The sequence below is a fragment of the Schistocerca americana genome, chromosome 1 (assembly GCF_021461395.2).
Source record: "Schistocerca americana isolate TAMUIC-IGC-003095 chromosome 1, iqSchAmer2.1, whole genome shotgun sequence".
NCBI classification, from domain to species: domain Eukaryota; kingdom Metazoa; phylum Arthropoda; class Insecta; order Orthoptera; family Acrididae; genus Schistocerca; species Schistocerca americana.
Genome location: NC_060119.1, coordinates 459,949,673 through 459,970,731, shown reverse-complemented (window position 1 = coordinate 459,970,731; position 21,059 = coordinate 459,949,673). Strand labels below are relative to the sequence as shown.

The 21,059-nt window shown below is 44.6% G+C and overlaps 1 protein-coding gene across 1 annotated transcript in view; it reads left to right on the top strand.

Moving 5' to 3' along the window:
- Positions 1–8,321, top strand: part of LOC124561877 (fibroin heavy chain-like) — a 41,032-nt gene extending 32,711 nt beyond the window's left edge. The window contains exon 3 of the mRNA XM_047130940.1: positions 8,094–8,321. Within this exon, the coding sequence (XP_046986896.1) occupies positions 8,094–8,321 (228 nt within the window). The remainder of the gene's footprint in view (positions 1–8,093) is intronic.
- The last annotated feature ends 12,738 nt before the right edge of the window (positions 8,322–21,059 follow it).

The window sequence follows — 21,059 nt, the reverse complement described above, 5'->3', positions numbered from 1 at the left end:
AGCCGACAGTACCAAGAGGTGGACTCACTGGTTACTACTGCGGAACGTTCATTGTTTTGAGCGGGACGGTTAACTGATGATTATCAAAAAGGAACACACATCCCGGAAATCACTGTAGTTTGCTATGAGGCGTGAAAGTGGTAGAAAGTTTTGAATACAGTGACTAGTGTGTGTCCTATATTTTGCAGAGAAATCCGACGAGAGACTCACCATCGGATTGTGAATTGGAAAAGGGGTTCAAAATTTTTAGTTCCGTCATGAATACTGAAAGACTTCGTAGCTCGACACTCAGAACAGTGGGGTTCCACCTAAGCGACACTTTTTTATCATTAAACGTTCCCAGCTACGCTTCACAAGCGTTATGCTTCGTTCTGAAACGGGCGTCCTTTTTAAAGACCGACTGATAACTGAGAGATGCCGTGAATATCCCGAATAGATGAGAAAAGCAAGAGCTTCAAAGCATTCCCGTTGCAAACAGACCTGCTGTTGAAATGCAGCCTTCTTGGCTACTCGGGAATGCCGAGAAAGAACTTAAACGCATTCACAGCCGTTTATGAACAACACCCGGCATGTAAGCTTCTAGGAAACATTCCGTAGGCGGTGGATTTCGCTACGACTGGAGAAGGCGTGGGGAACCAAGGGAATGCGGCCTGAATTCACTTGCTTCATGTTGATGTCTGCAAAGGGATTTTTCGAAGCGTGATCGGAAATGTGAACACCCTGTAACCAAGACTGGCAGCGTGGAGTTACCCAGAGTGGAACGTTCATTGAGTAGCATTGTAAACTGAGTCTATCAGTGACATGATAAGTGATACAAAGTTCAGCCCCCTGATGGCTAAGGTTGGGGTACGAAGAACAAAACTGCCGAGCAAGAGCATCCTACCGTTTAGTCAAACAAAGTTTTCAGAGGGTGGATTTAGGTGATTCTAGGAGCGAGATTCTGAGACTCAGTCTGAACATTCGTTTTAATATTTCCATTGGAGGTTACGCTAAGTGATTCGCACGCCGTTTCGCATAGAATACTCTGAATCTGCATTCTAGAACAATATGTCTACTGCCTGGTAAGTTTTCAGATTTTGTGCCTGATTGTCATATTCATCCCGATGTCTATTGTCATTCTGTGACTTTCTCAGTTTGAGACTCTGTGCCGCTTCTTCAATTTAATTACTGCAGAGAAAAGACATCGCATGAGAGACACAGAACGAGTGACCTCTGCCGCAAGGGCAGAAGTGCTGCGCCGACCGCCAGGCGGTGGCTTTTCGTGGGGAACGACTGGGCAGCATTGAGTGCCGCCCGGAAAGCCACGAGCATACGGTGATACGGATGCGAAAGCAGGCGTCTGTCAATGGCCACACAGGTCCATGCAAAGACCAAGACGCCACGCTACGCTTTCACGCAACTCCGATTCCATCGTGTCGTCTGATGAAATAGTTAATCCTGCCCCGCTCCAACCTTATAGACCCAGTCACTGAGCTGTACCTATGCGCAATCGAATCGGTCCTTCGACTTCGCCCATGCAGCACAGTCTACAGCCGTGCGTCTTGTTTACAATATGTACAGATGCAGAAAAAGGCTTTCCCGTGACTCACTCTGTATGTGGAAACGGTATCAAAATTCCTACAGTACATCCTGAGATTAACGTTCACGCACAAACTTAAAAACGTGGCGAGGACGTCGGTCGATAAAATTTGTAGATAAGTTTAATTATGAATATCAGCCAGCTACACTGCTCTTTAAATGGTTTCTTTTTTATAAGTCACTCACAATGAGCCGATTTCGGCCTATTGCCACCACAGTTGCTCTGTCATATGTAAGTGATGGTCTAAATATAATAGTCTGTAACTATGATCAGAAAAGTTATAATACAATCGTTTTGGGTTTTTACCTTACACGTAACATCGTTTCTGCCATGTCCTGTCTTTTTGTAGTGTTGTTAGTTTCTTCTTAGATGTACGTTGGAGATGTATACCTGATTTTAGCCACGCGGGGTAGCCGTGCGGTCTTGGGCGCCTTGAACGGTTCGCGCGGCTTCCCCAGTCGGAGGTTCGAGTCCTCCCTCGAGGATGGGTGTGTGTTTTGTCCTTAGCTTAAGTTGTTTTAAGTTAGATTAAGTAGTGTGTTAGCTTAGGGACCGATGACCTCAGCAGTTTGGTCTCATAAGGTCTTACCACAAATTTCCAAAAAAAAGTTTCCTGGTTTTAGTCGGTATTTATGTATGCTATATTTCTCTTAACAGCTTGGATGACAGTACATCAGCGATATGACATATTTACGTAGTTACCATTATGACTAAGTGATGTGTGGAAATTCTGTTGTTCATTATTATGTTTGTGCGTTTGGTTCTAATTATGTTTTAGTCTGAAATTTGTTTCAGTTTTAGTTGATATTTTTATGTTATATTTTTATTTTTGCGTCATAATATTCTTATTGTCTTTGATTTGTAATGTTTTCGTGGTGTTATGTCTTTGTTGTATACTCCTCACAATGTTATCGCTGTTACTACGGATGTATGTTATTTGATGTCTCTGATGTATCTTCAACCGTTTTATTGCTTTATAGTGGGAATAAAGTTTTCTATGCACTTTTTGTGCTTTAGGTCGGTTTGTTTATTGAATAAATTTGTGGGGTTGCTGTATGCGTGTGAATATACCTCAGTTTCCTTTTGCGTAATTATTTCGTTTATCGGTTTTACGTTCTGTTTTTCTCTTTCTAGATGTTGAGAAAATATGGAGGGATTGTTTTCACTTTCTCTGGTGTGTTCTTTATATTTAGTGTTCAAGCTTCTACCGCTTTTGCCTACGTAGAATTTGTGGCATATGTTACAGGAAAGTTTGTAAGATTTGATGAGGACGTACGAATATTTTGCACTACGGCCGCCAAAGAACAGAAAATACAAGTTTTGTTACATCGTTTCTTTTTCTTTTTTTTTACTTTTCATGCTTTATTTTCTACATTTTTGGCATCCAATTCAATTTTAATAGCTATATATGCTACTACACTGAGTACTTGTCGATCTTGCGAGCTACTACGGACGAAAAATAAAAATGTGGTTGGACTTATTAACTAAATAGGCCACGTTAGGTCTGAGGGGTGCCAACCAAATCCGCTGCACTGTACCCAATAATTTTAAATTAATGTCAAGTTTTTTTAGTGAATATAGTACAGTTTAAACTAATTGGAGTTTATTTTAACTTCTTCAGGACAGATTTGACAGAAATAGTGTTAAGTGTTCTTTATTTGACCTCAGATATTTACCGCGTTAGTTCAACAGCGCCACTCAAATATTGAGCACAATCATTCAGCAATTATTGACTTAATGTTTCTTTGAAAATAACTGAAACCACAACATGAACAAAGTTCCGAGCGGAGAATACTTCTCGAAAAATAATAATAAACCAAACACAATCCGAAGTCCAACCGCAAGCTGAAATCACTGTGTCCCACAGCGGTTGTTCAGAGTTACAGTTCGACACGACTTCGCGGTACGAAAATATTCTTTGTTCAAGTCGTGTTTCACAAGTCTCACAAACGCACTACAGAGAATTCTTCAAAGTCCAGCGGCACCCAGTAGCTTAAAATGTCAAGTTCCACGCAACTTCGCGGCCAGAAAATATTCTTTCGTGCACGAACTTTTGCCAGTCACACATGCTACCCCTTTCAACTCAACTGTATGACTGCACCCTACCACCGAAAATGGCCGCCCTTTAAAGCCCTTGGTCTGAACAATTTGAAGTCAAATCAAGTTTGTTTGCACATAAAATTTACTTTTACAACTAATATAGATACAATAAAATGCATGTAACACTTCTATTCAGACGGAAATTTTCCGCTGAACTTATTCTCATATTATTAAAATTTATGTGTTCTTCATATAGAACTATTCATTATTTAAAATACTTTCAATGTATAAATAACTGATATTATTATTGTATTACCTAGCTCCTTATGTCTACATTTCCCTCCTCGTTCGTAAAATTGTATCAAAGCGTCTCCAAGATGTCCAGTTTACAATCTCACTTAGTTATTAAAATGTTCAGTTTATCATAATTCAAAAATTACCAGGGCGACTGGAGGCGCGTTTATAAGAGCACAACCGGCTACTTTTCTGCTTTAAAATGAGCCTACAAGCTCCTTTGTGCCACATTGGGATCAGTTTATTTATTTCTACATCATACATTCACTTAAGCTCTGTGCTAAAAGCGGCCCGGAGAAAGCCCACCATGAGCTAGCGTGCCGGCCGTTGAGTTTCCCCGTCAAGTGGTTGGACGCCAAACTGACAGTACTCATTTTAAAGAACCGCCATCTGTCGGTCAGTGCCGAAATTAGGACGATTTTGCTGCTGTCTAGATGGCAGACACACACCCATCTTAGATGCAAACAGGCCAGATTCTCGACTGCCACTTAGCCGCGATTTTTACTACAGAAACTGCGGTCTTCGCTTCCCCCCCCCCCCCCCCCCCACGCGCCCCCTCCCCCCCCCCCCCAAAAGCCGGTCACCTTACAATCTGCAGACAGACGGTGAAATACGTGCGAGTGTGCATTCTGTGTTTTGGTTGCTGTGTGAACTATACAATAAAGTCTCCCTTTGCTGTTGCAAAAGCATAGTCTTTATAGTAACCCATAGAAAACGTCCGTGGTCGTCTTTTATCAGTTCATCGATTTAGGTACGTAACGTTAAATGGAATCCAAACTGATCTTCCGCGAGGTCGGCTTCTACCAGACCGGTTTGGATTCCGTAGAAATGTAGGAACACTCAAGGCAATACTGACCCTACGACTTATCTTAGAAGGTAGGCTAAGGAAAAGTAAATCTACGTTTATATCATTTGTAGACTTAGAGAAAGCTTTTGACAATGTTGACTGGAATATTCTCTTTCAAATTATAAAGGTGGTAGGGATAAAATGCAGGGAGCGAAAGGCTATTTACAATTTGTGCATAAACCAGATGGCAGTAATAAGAGTCGACGGGATGAAAGAGAAGCAGTGGTTGAGAAGGGAGTGAGAGAGGTTTGTAGCTTGTCCCAGATGTTATTCAATCTGTACATTGAGCAAGCAGTAAAGAAAACAAAAGAAAAATTTGGAGTCGGAATTAAAATCCAGGGAAAGAAATAAAAACCTTGAGGTTGGCGGATGACATTGTAATTCTGTCAGAGACAGCAAAGGACTTGTTGAACGGAATGGACAATATCTTGAAAGGAGGATGTTGTTGTTGTTGTTGTTGTTGTGGTCTTCAGTCCTGAGACTGGTTTGATGCAGCTCTCCATGCTACTCTATCCTGTGCAAGCTTTTTCATCTCCCAGTACCTACTGCAACCTACATCCTTCTGAATCTGCTTAGTGTATTCATCTCTTGGTCTCCCTCTACGATTTTTACCCTCCACGCTGCCCTCCAATACTAAATTGGTGATCCCTTGATGCCTCAGAACATGTCCTACCAACCGATCCCATCTTCTGGTCAAGTTGTGCCACAAACTTCTCTTCTCCCCAATCCTATCCCATACTTCCTCATTAGTTACGTGATCTACCCATCTAATCTTCAGCATTCTTCTGTAGCACCACATTTCGAAAGCTTCTATTCTCTTCTTGTCCAAACTATTTATCGTCCATGTTTCACTTCCATACATGGTTACACTCCATACGAATACTTTCAGAAATGACTTCCTGACACTTAAATCAATACTGGATGTTAACAAATTTCTCTTCTTCAGAAACGCGTTCCTTGCTATTGCCAGGCTCCATGTATGCCCTTTAAACTCACCGGCGAGTCCTGTGACGTCATCTCGGAACTCTCCGTCTCCGTGTGCCTCAACTTGTGATTGTCCACCGCAGCTCGCCCGTCACCTGAGTCCGTTGTCGGCCAGAAGTTGACTCGACTCGCTCAGGAAGGAGGGTGAGAACACGAGTTCAGACGTGTAACCACGGACTCGCGGCATTCCCTCTACATAAGCAACCGTTTTGAAAGACATTTCAGTTTTCAAATAGTAAATTACTATTCATTTATTTCACGCAATCATGATTTCTCCATTATAGCCATTCTCAAGGGCAAGATGTAATGTTACAGGATGTCCGACATGGCTAAATGACAGAAGAAAGTTACATAACAATGTAACGATAGACGGGTTTGCAGTGAATATTGTTCTGTTTCTACATACATTGATGTAGATAAATCTTTTTCGAAGACTGCTGTAAACTTAGTATTTAATATCAAGTCAGGGAATGCCTAAGAATTAGGTTCACATATACGCTGCGGTGTCCAAAATAAAAGCAACAAATCGCCATTTCGCAGTCCTAACTCGCGATGTAATCATGCCCTTTGTCAACAGATGTCCGTACCATCATGTCCTGCAGGGAAGATGGCATTACGGTCAATGGGCAATCACGCCAGCGATGACGACGTGGCAGCCATCAAGCGAGATGGTATTTGTCGGGTAGTCCCACATCCGCAACCGCTGTGTACCCAGTCAAGTGCAGTATAGCACAGAGAACATGCTTGCAGTCTCTCTGAACTGGAGAAACGTAGGAAGAATGGAATCAGGACAGTCGTATACTGATATGGCCCGACGGCTTAAAGTGAATCGTACAATCGTTTCTCGGATGTGGCGAAGGTTGGCAGGAGAGCTTCTGTAAAGTTTGGAAGGTAGGAAACGAGGTACTGGCAGAAGTATAGCTGTGAGGACGGGGCGTGAGTCGTGCTTGGGTAGCTCAGATGGTAGAGCACTTTCCCGCGAAAGGAAAAGTTCCCGAGTTCGAGTCTGGGTCCGGCACACAGTTTTAATCTGCCAGGAAGTTTCAGCGTTTAATGCTATTGCACTGGTGAATAGACAAGGTTTAACTGCTGTCAGGTACAGTGACAAGATCTTAAGATTTCATGTGGGTTTGTTGCGAGGTGATGTGGGCCCAGACGTTGTATTGGTGGACAATAACGTTCGACTTCACAGAACACGGGTGGTTGATGTTTTCTTGGAAAAGGAAGGTACTGCATGTAATTGTATGGTGTGCCCTGCTCGCTCTTCCGATTTAAATACCATAGCGCATGTCTGGGATGCACAGTGGAGACTGGTTGCATCACGTCGGCATCCATCAACCATTCCCCAAGACTTGTGTGCAGCCCTGCAGGAGGAATGAGCGTTAATGCCTCTACTTGCGATCAATGATGTCTTTCACAGCATGTCCCGTCGTTGTCAGGCCTGTGTTGCTGCCACAGGTGGTCACCCCATATTGAGCACATTAATCGGTTGTCGGAATGTGTGTGCAAATCCGTTAAGTTGTAAAAAACGAAAAACATTTTTCTCTACCGTTATGCATGTTGTAGTTGTTTACGCTCTGTGTTCTTTACATTGTTTGTACTTTACTATCAACCGGTTTATACTGTTCTGCGACAGAATAAACGCAAACTTGCAAAATTTCCGTTTGTTGCTTTAATTTTGGTCACCAGCGTAGATACTTTCGAGGGAATACCAAGGCTGTAACGACAGAACCAGGAATCACGAAATGAGGGTGAAGTACAGTCTCTAAATGGTGATAAGTTATTAAGACAAATTACGGAAATGAAGGATAAGCTACACAACTCCCAGTTAACCTATAAACTCAAGATGCCATGACGAAATGAATACAGAAATAGCGCGCTTTTTTGACGCTAGGACATGACAGTGATGTTTTCCTGTGCCCATTTTCCGTTTGACACACAGCGCATACGTTTTCTCATAGTGGAGGTGACAGATACAAGTATACAACCAGTCGCGTACTTCGCACCAATTGGTGACGACTAGCGTTACACTCCTGCGTGCTTCAGAAAGAGAGAACGAGTCGACGAATATGAAGGACCGCAGCGCCACAGTGCTCATCCTCGCCATAGCCTAAACGCGAAACTATAGCGGAAATGAAGAAAGCATGTAGGAACGTGGAACACTTTTTGTAAAAACACACTGTACACTAATGAGGAATATGGAACCCATTTTTTAAAGAGTGTTATACAAATGAGTACTAGTTAAGGAGAAATGCAGCACTGTGTAAAACCAGGCGGAAGATGACGTTAAACAGAAAGTCCGCAAGGCCTGTGGGCGGATGTAGTGTAGCGCTTGTTTCACGGAGGCAGAGAGCGGGACAAGGGAAACCACTGCCCCTCGGCCGCGCGCGGTCTGAGGCTGTTAAAACGCGAGCGGCCTACGCCCGAGATCAAAGGCGCTCCGCTGCTAACAGGGCGGCCGCCGGCGACGGCAACGGCGGCGTCTGTCGCACAGCCGACGCCGACGCCAGCGCCGCCGCCTTCCGCGCGGCGGATAATCAAGTCAACAGCAGCGCCGAGCCGGCAGCGGCCCGCTGATCGACTCGCCCACAGCACAATTAACCAGATGAGCGGGTGGCGTGGCCGAACTAATCGCGACATCGAGACTGCGAGCTGTCACACAGACGTCGCGGCTCAAACTGACGTCACCAAATGCCCAGAAAAAAATTGTTCACACAGTCCCTTCTCTTTCCTACTAGGTTATTTAGTATTGTACCTTTAGTTATCCTATTATATGTTGGACACTAACTGTATTTTCATTTGTAGCTCTAACAGGTTCAGCATTTAATTCTTGTCTAAAAGGGATTTTCTTTTATGGTCCAGTAACAAATGTCCATTAGCACAGCGGAGGAACTTCATCTCTGACGATTCAGTTGGTCATAATTGATCAGATGTTAACATACAACATTCATTACCATAAAGTAGCAAAGGCAAGCTCATTATTTGGTACCGTGAGGTGACATAAGTCATGGGATACCTTCCAATATGGTGTAGGGCGTCCTTTCGCCGGGGCTGGTGCAGGAACTGGACCTGGCATGGACTAAACAAGTCGTTGGAAGTGCCCTTCAGATATACTGAGCTATGCTGCCTCTATAGTCGTCAATAATTGCGAAAGTGTTGCCGGTGCAGGATTTTGTGCAGGGACTGACCTCTCGATTATGTCCTACTAATGTGTCATCCACAAAAATTACTTCGTTGTTTGGGTACATGAAGTCCATGAATGGCTGAAAATGTGTCCAAGTAGCCGAACACAGCCATTTGCAGTCAATGATCGTTCCAGCTGGAACAGAGAACCCAGTCCACACCATTATGGAGCCACCTCCAGATTGAACAATGACTTGTTGACGACTTGGGTCGATGACTTCGTGGGGTCTGCGCCATACTCGAACCCCTCCATCAGCTCTTACGAGCTGAAATCGGGACTCATCTGTCAAGGACACAGTTTTTCAGTCGTCTGCGGTCCAATCGATATGGTCAAGAGTCCAAGAGAGACCCTGCAGGTGGTGACGTGCTGTAAGTAAAGACACTCGCATCAGTTGTCTGCTGCCACAGCCTCTTGACGCCAAATTTGGCCGCACTGTGCTAAAGGATACCCTCGTCGTACGTTCCACATTGATTTCTGCCGTTATTTCACCTATTGTTGCTTGTCGTTAACACTAACAATTCTATGCAAACCATCGGCCACTGCATTGTCCGTGGTGAGGGTAATGCTGAAGTTTGGTGTTCTCGGCACACTCTTGACACTGTGGATCGCAGGGTAATGAATTCCATAACGATTTCTGAAATGGACTGTCTCATAAATTTAGCTGCAACTGCCAATCAGCGTTCAAAGTCTGTTAATTCCCGTCATGCGGCCATAATCACGTAGGAAACCTTTTCATGTGAATCATCTGAATACAAATGACAGCTTCGCCAACGCAACGCCCTCTCACACCTTCTCTATACGATACTACTGCCATCTGTATACATGCATACCGCTACCCCCTGACTTCCGCACTTCACTGTAAAGTTTAATGTTTTTTTCCGTACGTTATGCTTTAACGTACGTTGTGTGGATTCACAGAAATGTCTGAATCTAGTTTTAGTTCAGCGTCATCTGACTTGGGAAATTAAAACTTCACCCTAGATTATTTAATTATTGGCTCTTAATGGTTCCGGTCTTTAAAACGCCATTCTACCTGTCGATTTTCACAAAGTATAAAAAGCAATTTGACTAGAGGTTTGTACGAAAATTTGATTTTTTTCTTCATATTCTCATTTTAGTAGCTGGTCATCAGCAAAATCAGCGATCATGAAATTATAATTATCAATTCTTAAAATGTTGTTAATATAATAAGCGATTGACGATTGATTTCGTCAGCACAATGTTTGAAAACGGTAGGGGACAGCGGGCAGCCTTAATTAATATCGGCGGATTCTGTCCCATTCCTCACAGTGCGGATCCTTACTGTATTATCTTTTAATAACGACTGAATTGGCGTTATCAGATGTGTTGGAACTCCCATTCCCTCCAGTGATGCCCCTAGCATTATCCGATTTACATTGTCAAATACTGTTTCATAATCGATAAAAACATATGTAGGTAATTGAATTTCTTCTCTCAGTTACTTGTAGTAAAGTGAAAACACAACCATAACATGATTTACTTTTTCTAAAACAATGTTTTCCTCTAACATACTATTTGTCTTAACCCCTTATTTATAACTTTGGCAAACAGTGTGTAACAGGAATTTAGCAGACATATTCCTCGGTAATTTGCGCGTTGTGATTTATCTCATTTTTTGTCCACTCAGTCGGCAAACGTTCATAAAACTTAAAGGTCTACGCCTTTGTTGATCACATACACTACTGGCCATTAAAATTGCTACACCAAGAAGAAATACAGATGATAAACGGGTATTCATTGGACAAATATATTATACTAGAATTGACATGTGATTACATTTTCACGCAATTTGGGTGCATAGATCCTGAGAAATCAGTACCCAGAACCACCACCTCTGGCCGTAATAACGGCCTTAATACGCCTGGGAATTGAGTCAAACAGAGCTTGGATGGCGTATACAGGTACAGCTGCCCATGCAGCTTCAACACGATACCGCAGTTCATCAAGAGTAGTGACTGGCGTATTGTGACGAGCCAGTTGCTTGGCCACCATTGACCAAACGTTTTCAATTGGTCAGAGATCTGGAGAATGTGCTGGACAGGGCAGCAGTCAAACATTTTCTGTATCCAGAAAGGCCCGTACGGGACCTGAAACATGCGGTCGTGCATTATCCCGCTGAAATGTAGGGTTTCACAGGGATCGAATGAAGGGTAGAGCCACGGGTCGTAACACATCTGAAGTGTAACGTCCACTGTTTAAAGTGCCGTCAATGCGAACAAGAGGTGACCGAGACGTGTAACCAATGGCACCCCATACCATCACGTCGGGTGATACGCCAGTATGGCGAAGACGAATTCACGCTTCCAATGTGCGTTCACCACGATGCTGCCAAACACGGATGCGACCATCATGATGCTGTGAACAGAACCTGGATTCATCCGTAAAAATGACGATTTGCCATTCGTGCACCCAGGTTCGTGGTTGAGTACAGTATCACAGGCGCTCCTGTCTGTGATGCAGCGTCAAAGGTAACCGCAGTCATGGTCTCCGAGCTGATAGTCCATGCTGCTGCAAACGTCGTCGAACTGTTCGTGCAGATGGATGTTGTCTTGCAAACGTCCCCACCTGTTGACTTAGGGATCTAGATGTGGCTGCACGATACGTTACAGCCATTCGGATAAGGTGCCTGTCATCTCGACTGCTAGTGATACGAGGCCGTTGGGATCCAGCACGGCGTTCCGTATTACCCTCTTGAACCCACCGATTCCATATTCTGCTAACAGTCATTGGATCTCGACCAACGCGAGCAGCAATGTCGCGATACGATAAACCGCAATCGCGATAGGCTACAATCCGACCTTTATCAAAGTCGGAAACGTGAAGGTACGCATTTCTTCTCCTTACACGAGCCATCGCAACAATGTTTCACCAGGCAACCCCGGTCAGCTGCTGTTTGTGTATGAGAACTCGGTTGGAAACTTCCCTCATGTCAGCACGTTGTAAGTGTCGCCACCGGCGCCAACCTTGTGTTAATGTTCTGAAAAGCTAACTGTTTGCATATCACAGCATCTTCTTCCTGTCGGTAGCACGTCATCTTCGTGGTGTAGCAATTTTAATGGCCAATAGTGTATTTAATCAACTCCATGTTTAAACACTCTTTTATCAGAATGGGACGGAATCCGGTTGGTGTGATGTACATGTACAGAGAGAGAAATAATTACAATTTAAGAAAGACTGGATGATTTATTCAAGAGACAGAGATTTACAAATTGAACAAGTCAGCAACGCGTTGGCCCACCTCTGGCCCTTTTTGAGGCGGTTATTCGGCTTGGCACTGACTGGTAGACTTGTTGGACGTCGTTCTGAAGGACGCCGTGCTAAATTATGTCAATTTGGCTCGTTAGAGCGTCAAAATCCCGAGCTGGTTCGAGGGCCCCGCCTACAGGGCTCCAAACGTTCTCAGCTGGGAAGAGATTCGGCGTCCTTGCTGGCCAAGGTAGGGGCTAGCAGGCACGAAGACAAGCAGTAGGAACTTGCCAAGTGCTGGCGGGCATTATCTTGCTGAAATGTAAACCCAGGACGGAAACAGGCAGTAGAACATCGTAAGGTTGACGCGGACGACAACCAGAGGGGTCCTGCTACCAAAAAGAAATGGCACCTCAGATAACCACTTCTGGTTATCCACGTGGCGGGCGACTGTGATGTTCGTATTCCAGTGGTGTCTGGGACGTCTCCCTACATGACTTCAGCCTGGAATGTCAATGTATGGAATAGAATTGTTTTAGTGATGAGAGTCCCAGTGGCTAACGAAGACGTCTTTGGAGACGTCCTGAACAGTGATGGGGTACCAAAGTGACTGTCGGCCGCCACACGGCCTGTCAACCAGGAGTGATGTTCTACGGGTTCTTCTTTACATAGTAGGACGCTTTTGGTTGACTTCCGTAGCACACTCGCAGCACAAAGGTACGTCGAAGACATTTTACGTCCCGTTTTGTTGCGCTTCATCAAAAGCCATCCTGACAGGTATTTACTGCCTTATGGAAGGAAAGCTTTGGTGGATGTGCTGTAACATGATTGTAGCAGAGAATCTGGTATTGCCAGTTTGAAAGTAAGACGAGAACCCCATTACCTGAACGGTCAGCGCGTTGGATTACCAGCTGGGGAGGGAGATTTTCTCCTCTCAGGGACTGGGTGTTGTGCTGTCCTCATTGTCATTTCATCCCCATTGTCGAAGCGCACGTCGCCCAATGTGGCGTCGCACTCAATAAGACTTGCACTTTCCCGACTGGGAATTCCCGGCCACTAACACCATACGCTCATTTCCATTTCCATTATGTTCAGATAATTTTATTTGCTTTCGTATTTTGAGCGGAAGCGCTTTTGAAGTGAATGTGTCTGTTGGACTAACTTACATAACCAGATGATGGTAACTTGACCGCCGAAAAAAGGTTGCCGAGGCGTATTTTCCTAAAATAAGTGGTTGTGTGCTAAATTATTTCTAAAGATAAAACGTGACGGACGACTCAAAGAGGATATAAAAGGATACTTGCAGAGAAGTAGATGTATATTTCTATCAAACATGGGCCTTAATATAAGAAACAACATGCTAAGATATTTCGTTTCGAGCACAGAATTGTATGGAGGTGAATCACGAACTGTGGGGAATCCGAGGAGAAGAGTTGTGAAGCATCTGAGATGTGATGTTATAGACTGAATTTGAAAATTTGGTCGAAGTACGTAATGTGATCCCAGCAGGATCGGCGAGCATAAGAACATGTAGAATACATTTACAAGGAGAAGGGTGAGGATCTTAGCAAATGTGTTTAGGTATAATGGAACAACGTCTAACATAGCAAAGAGAGCTGTAGAGGGAAAAAACTGTATGATAATTTTTTTTTTTTTTGAGTCATCAGTCTTCTGTCTGGTTTGATGTGGCAGCCACGAATTCCTCTCCTGTACCAACCTCTTCATCTCAGAGTAGCACTTGCAACCGACATCCTCAATTATTTGCTAGATGTATTCCAGTCTCTGTCTTCTTCTGCAGTTTTTGCCGTCTACAGCTCCCTGTAATACCATGGAAGTCTGTCCCTCATATCTTAACTGATGTCCTATCATCCTGTCCCTGCTCCTTGTCAGTGTTTCCACATATTCCTTTCCTCTACGATTCTGTGCAGAACCTCCTCATTCCTAACCTTATCAGTCCATCTAATTTTCAACATCTGTCTGTAGCATCACATCTCAGGTGCTTCTATTCTCTTATATTCCGATTTCTCCACAGTCCATATTTAAAAACCATACAACATTGTGTTCCAAACATACATTCTCAGTAATTTCTTCCTCAAATTAAGGCCTGTGTTTGAGACTAATAGAGTTATCTTGGCCACGAATACCGTTTCCGACAGTTCTAGTCTGTTTTTGATGTCCTACTTGCACCGTCCGTCATTAGTTATTTTGCTGCCTACGTAGCAGAATTCTTTACCTTCATCTACTTCGTCACCGTCAACCCTGACGTTAAGTTTCTCGCTGTTCTCATTTCTGCTACTTCTCATTACTTTCGTCTTCCTTCGATTTACTCATAACCAATACTCTGTATTCATTAGGCTCTTCATTCCATTCACCACATCACGTAATTCTTTTTCACTTTCACTCAGAATAGCAATGTCATCTGCGAGTCGTATCATTGATATCCTTTCACCTTAAATTTTAATCCCACTCCTGAGCTTTTGTTTTATTTCCGTAATTGCATTTTCGATGCACAGATTTCTGTATTCCTGGGTTTCCTGTATAAGTTTGTTCTTTCTTCTTTCATCGATGAACTGAAGTATTTCTTCTGTTACCCATGGTTCCTTTGCAGCTACCTTCTTTGTACCTACATTTTTTGTTCCAACTTCTGTGATAGCCCTTTTTAGAGATGTCCATTCCTCTTCAACTCTATTGAACTAGTCCATACTGCTGTATCTATAGCGTTAGAGAACTTCAAGCATATCTCGTCATTCCTTAGTACTTCCGTATCCCACTTCTTTGCCTATTTATTCTTCCTCACTAAACTCTTAAACTTCAGCCTACTCTTCATCACTACTAAATTGCGATCTGAGTCTACATCTGCTCTTGGTTACACCTTACAATCCAGTAGCTGATTTCGGAAACTCGGTATGACCATGATGGAATCTAACTGCAATCTTCTTGTATCACCCAATCTTTTCCAAGCATACCTCCTCCGCTTGTGTTCGTGAACAGAGTATTCACTATTAATAGCTAAAACTTATTACAGAAATCTTTTAGTTTTTCTCCCCTCTCATTTCTTGTCCCAAGCCCATATTCTCCTATAAGCTTTTCCTCTATCCCTCCCACTACAGTTGCGTTCCAGTCCCTCATTACTACTAGATTTTCATCTCCTTTTATGTACTTATTTACCCTTTCAGTATCCTCATATACTTTCTCTATCTCTTCATCTTGCGACATCAGCATGTATACCTGAAGTATCTTGGTCTATGTTGGTTTGCTGTCGATTCTGATAAGAAGAACGCTATCACTTCACTGCTCACAGTAACACATTCTGTGCTCTACCTTCCTATTCATAACGAATCCTACTCCCGTTACACTATTTTCTGCTGTTGTTGATATGATCTTACACTCATCTGACCAGAAATTCTTGCCTTCTTTCCAATTCACTTCACTGACCCATACGGTATCTAGATTGAGCCTTAGTATTTCCCTTTTCATATTTTCTAGCTTCCCTGCCACATTCAAGCTTCTGATATTCCGCGCCCCAGTTCGTAGAACGCTTTCGTTGGTTATTCAATCTTTTTCTCGTGGTCACCTCCCTCTTGGCAGTTCCCTCGCGGAGATCTGAATGGTTGACTATTCCGGAAACTTTTGCCTATGGAGAGATCATCATTATTATTTCAGTTACAGGCCACATGTCCTGTGGATACATGTTATGTGTCTTTAATGCAGTGCCTCTGCATCCATTGCCATTTTGCGTCCTGGTGCCGTTGATCATTGCTTATTGTTCCCACTCCAATCCGCTCTCTATTGGCTCCTTCACCCTTTTTGACAAGGCTGTTGGCAGAATGAGGGTGACTTCTCATGCCGAAATCCTTGGCAGCCAATGCTGATCATTATTCAACATTTAAGCGGTGGTGAGTTTCGGACCAGAGACCGAGAACGTTTTGATTACTAATCAAAGACGCTACCCCTAGGCCATATATGTATCAAATAATTGAGATGAACAAGTTAGCTCAGGAGACGAAGTCGTGGCGGGCTGCATTACCACCAGCCAAGATCTAAAAAACAGAACAGGTGAATACTGTGGTCACCATTATCTATCCAAGTCTATTAGCTTCTGCAGAAATCCAAGTATGTCGGAAATGCGTCTCAATTAAAAGCGTATGAACGTGAACGTGAACACATATATAAAAAATTTAAAGTAATTGCCCGGTAACAGTCAAGGTTCCACCTGGCCAGAACGTCGTTTTTCTTTGGGTTGCATACCTCAGTCCATCAATCTATCTCTCTGTCGGATTGTTTTTTCTCAGGAACAGTTGGATGCATCAAGTTGAAATTTGTGGTACATACTAAGGTCTATAGTCGTGACAATGTAAGAAATTGAAGATTTTAAGTTTTAAATCAATGCAATCAAAAGATACAGCCATTTGAGTCACATATTTAGATGCTCGAAACTTAAGCATCAAACCCTACAGCATGTTGTCAATTGACTTAGAATAATGAAATTTGGCAACAGGGAAGGTAAAAGTTGGTCCGACTGTCTGTCCGTGTGTTAAGATCCCTTTTTCTCAGGAATGTTTAGAGGTGTCATGTGTTATTTCGGATGTTGAGGTCTATAGTCCCATGGCGGTGTGGTAAATGTAAGCTTCTGAGCCAATGCAGTCAAACAATACTGGTATATATGTCACATTTTCATACTAGCAATATCACTCATTAAAACCTATAGGGTACTCCCGTTCCCATAGTATCATGAAACATGGCAGGAAGTACACAGCAAAAGTAAAGGAAAAATGCAGAAAGTGTTAACTTGTAATAATGCCACACGAAGAAAATGCTTATTGTTACATTTGTTCTCCGACTGTATGTCTGTCCGTCAGTCTGTTAAGACGTCTTTTTCCTCAGGAACCGGTAAACGTATCAAGTTGAAATTTACGTCACGAGTTAAGGTCTAGAGTCCTTTGCGAGCGTACAAAGGTAAACGCTCTAACTCAGTGCAAACAAAAGATACCGCTGTTTATGTCGCATATTTTGGTCCTCGAAGACTCTGTCATCAAAACGTATAGGGTACTTCTCATTGATCTAGAATCATGGATTTAGTGAAACTCTCCCTACTAAGCCCACTGTTATTGACTAGTCGATTATCGCCTAACAGTTTAAAATAGTTTGATCGTCTGCAGCTGATAAAGGCTGATCGGTTAATACATACATCAAATAAGTTTTTTGTCACTCTGGTTCCCTGAACTCCTGAAGATAGACGTTGACTATGGATACTGTATCACAGATACAGTCCCTTTGGCTGTTCAGAGATGTCACTAAAACTGTACAAAGATGTAAAAAAACCATGCATGAGCAGCGCCTGTTACACGGAGGGGGTCTGATAGCTGATCAGTTCCAGTCAATCCATCCGGAAGGAGGTACAAGGCTCGAGTTGTCAGTAGTTTAACCATGCCTAGGCGGTCAATACCGCGGTTCGATCGCGTCCTCATTGTTACTTTGTGCCAGGAAGGGTTCTCAACAAGGAAAGTGTCCAGGCGTCTCGGAATGCACCAAAGCGATGTTACTCAGACATGGAGGAGATACAGAGCCCAAGGGGTACTACTTCAGTGGATGACCGCTACCTACGGGTTATGGCTCGGAGGACCCCTTACAGCAACGCCACCATGTTGAAGAATGCTTTTCGTGCAGACACAGGACGTCGTGTTACGACTCAAACTGTGCATAATAGCCTGCCTGATGCTCAACTTTACCCCCGATGTCCATGGCAAGATCCATCTTTGCAACCACGACACCATGCAGCGCTGTACAGATCGGCCCAACAACATGCCGAATGGACCACTCGGGATTTGCATCAATGTCTGTTCACCGATGAGTGTCGCATATGCCTTCAACCAGACAATCGTCCGAGACGTGTTTGGAGGCAATCCCGTCAGGCCTTAGACACACTGTCCAGCGAGTGCAGTAGTAAGGTGGAGGTTCCCTGAAGTTTTGGGATGGCATTATGTGGGGCCGACGTACGCCGCCGGTGGTCATGGAAGGCGCCGTAACGGCTGTAAGATACGTGAATGCCATCCTCCGACCGATAGTGCAACCAATGGGCGGCATATTGGCGAGGCATTCGTCTTCATGGACGACAAATCGCGCCCTCATCCTGCACATCTTGTGAATGACTTCCTTCAGAATAACGACATCGTTCGACTAGAGTGGCCAGTACGTTCTCCAGACATCAACCCTATCGAACACGCCTGGGATAGATTGAAAAGAGCTGTTTATGAACGACGTGACCCACCAACCACTCCGAGGTTCAAATGGTTCAAATGTCTCTGAGCACTATGGGACGCAACTGCTGAGGTCATTAGTCCCCTAGAACTTAGAACTAGTTAAAACTAACTAACCTAAGGACATCACAAACATCCATGCCCAAGGCAGGATTCGAACCTGCGACCGTAGCGGTCTTGCGGTTCCAGACTGCAGAGCCTTTAACCGCACGGCCACTTCGGCCGGCCCACTCCGAGGGATCTACGCCGAATCGCTGTTGAGGAGTGGGACTATCTGGGCCAACAGTGCCTTGATGAACTTGTAAATAGTATGCCACGACGAATACAGGCATGCATCAATGCAAGAGGACTTGCTACTGGGTATTAGAGGTACCGGTGTGTACAGCAATCTGGAATACCACCTCTGAAGGTCTCGCTGTATGGTGGTACAACATGCAATGTTTGGCTTTCATGAGCAATAAAAAGGGCGGAAATAATGTTTATAATGATCTCAATTCCAATTTCCTGTACAGGTTCCGGAACTCTCGGACCCGAGGTGCTGCACAACTTTTTTTGATGTGTGTATTTGCACGGGAGTTGTTTCGTATCAAATCTAACAAAGCTAATTAGGATGTTAGGTAGCAATAACTGGCACATACTTTGTTGTTAATCTCCTATATTTTTTGTCTAAACAGCACGAATGAGGCAGTTACTTTCTTCGTCTGACGAAGTAATAACCGTTACCTCATCACCCTGTCCCTATTTATGTCGTCACACGCCAGTATTCTTCATGTGCAATCCAAATTGTGGGTGTCATGCGCAGTTGTAGCGTAATCAACGTGAATACTGAAACACATCAAACAAATCACTCAGTTAACGCCATTTACGTATTTGCTGGAGTTCAGGCCCACTGCTCTGGGTAACACACACAGCCATTAAACAATGGTAAACGCGGTCGGCCAGTCTCCCGAAATCCGGCCTGCTCGCTTAGCAACCATCAGCTTACTTGCATGCTTGGAGTCTCAGTGTCGACTACGCTCTGGCGCACTGGTCGCTCGACTATCGACAGTACTGCTGCGACCTTCTTGAGACAAAGATATATTTTTCTCAACATGTAAGGGTCAGTTGTCCCCTTACATCTTCCCTCCCCCTCCCCCCCCCCCCCCCCCCCAGAGGCCTTCATTTAATCTGGAGATGGAAAAGATTATAGACCGAGTTCGCAGTGATAGAGAATAAACATATAAATTCAAGTACAGTAAAATTTAGAAACTGAATGGTAAATCCTCAGATTCTGGTCATAAACAGCCTCTACAAAGCACATTACATCTAAGTTACAAACTGTCCTAATGACGCAACTCAATAACTGCAATTTGTTGTAACAATACTATCACATATACACTCCTGGAAATGGAAAAAAGAACACATTGACACCGGTGTGTCAGACCCACCATACTTGCTCCGGACACTGCGAGAGGGCTGTACAAGCAATGATCACACGCACGGCACAGCGGACACACCAGGAACCGCGGTGTTGGCCGTCGAATGGCGCTAGCTGCGCAGCATTTGTGCACCGCCGCCGTCAGTGTCAGCCAGTTTGCCGTGGCATACGGAGCTCCATCGCAGTCTTTAACACTGGTAGCATGCCGCGACAGTGTGGACGTGAACCGTATGTGCAGTTGACGGACTTTGAGCGAGGGCGTATAGTGGGCATGCGGGAGGCCGGGTGGACGTACCGCCGAATTACTCAACACGTGGGGCGTGAGGTCTCCACAGTACATCGATGTTGTCGCCAGTGGTCGGCGGAAGGTGCACGTGCCCGTCGACCAGGGACCGGACCGCAGCGACGCACGGATGCACGCCAAGACCGTAGGATCCTACGCAGTGCCGTACGGGACCGCACCGCCACTTCCCAGCAAATTAGGGACACTGTTGCTCCTGGGGTATCGGCGAGGACCATTCGCAACCGTCTCCATGAAGCTGGGCTACGGTCCCGCACACCGTTAGGCCGTCTTCCGCTCACGCCCCAACATCGTGCAGCCCGCCTCCAGTGGTGTCGCGACAGGCGTGAATGGAGGGACGAATGGAGACGTGTCGTCTTCAGCGATGAGAGTCGCTTCTGCCTTGGTGCCAATGATGGTCGTATGCGTGTTTGGCGCCGTGCAGGTGAGCGCCACAATCAGGACTGCATACGACCGAAGCACACAGGGCCAACACCCGGCATCATGGTGTGGGGAGCGATCTCCTACACTGGCCGTACACCACTGGTGATCGTCGAGGGGACACTGAATAGTGCACGGTACATCCAAACCGTCATCGAACCCATCGTTCTACCATTCCTAGACCGGCAAGGGAACTTGCTGTTCCAACAGGACAATGCACGTCAGCATGTATCTCGTGCCACCCAACGTGCTCTAGAAGGTGTAAGTCAACTACCCTGGCCAGCAAGATCTCCGGATCTGTCCCCCATTGAGCATGTTTGGGACTGGATGAAGCGTCGTCTCACGCGGTCTGCACGTCCAGCACGAACGCTGGTCCAACTGAGGCGCCAGGTGGAAATGGCATGGCAAGCCGTTCCACAGGACTACATCCAGCATCTCTACGATCGTCTCCATGGAAGAATAGCAGCCTGCATTGCTGCGAAAGGTGGATATACACTGTACTAGTGCCGACATTGTGCATGCTCTGTTG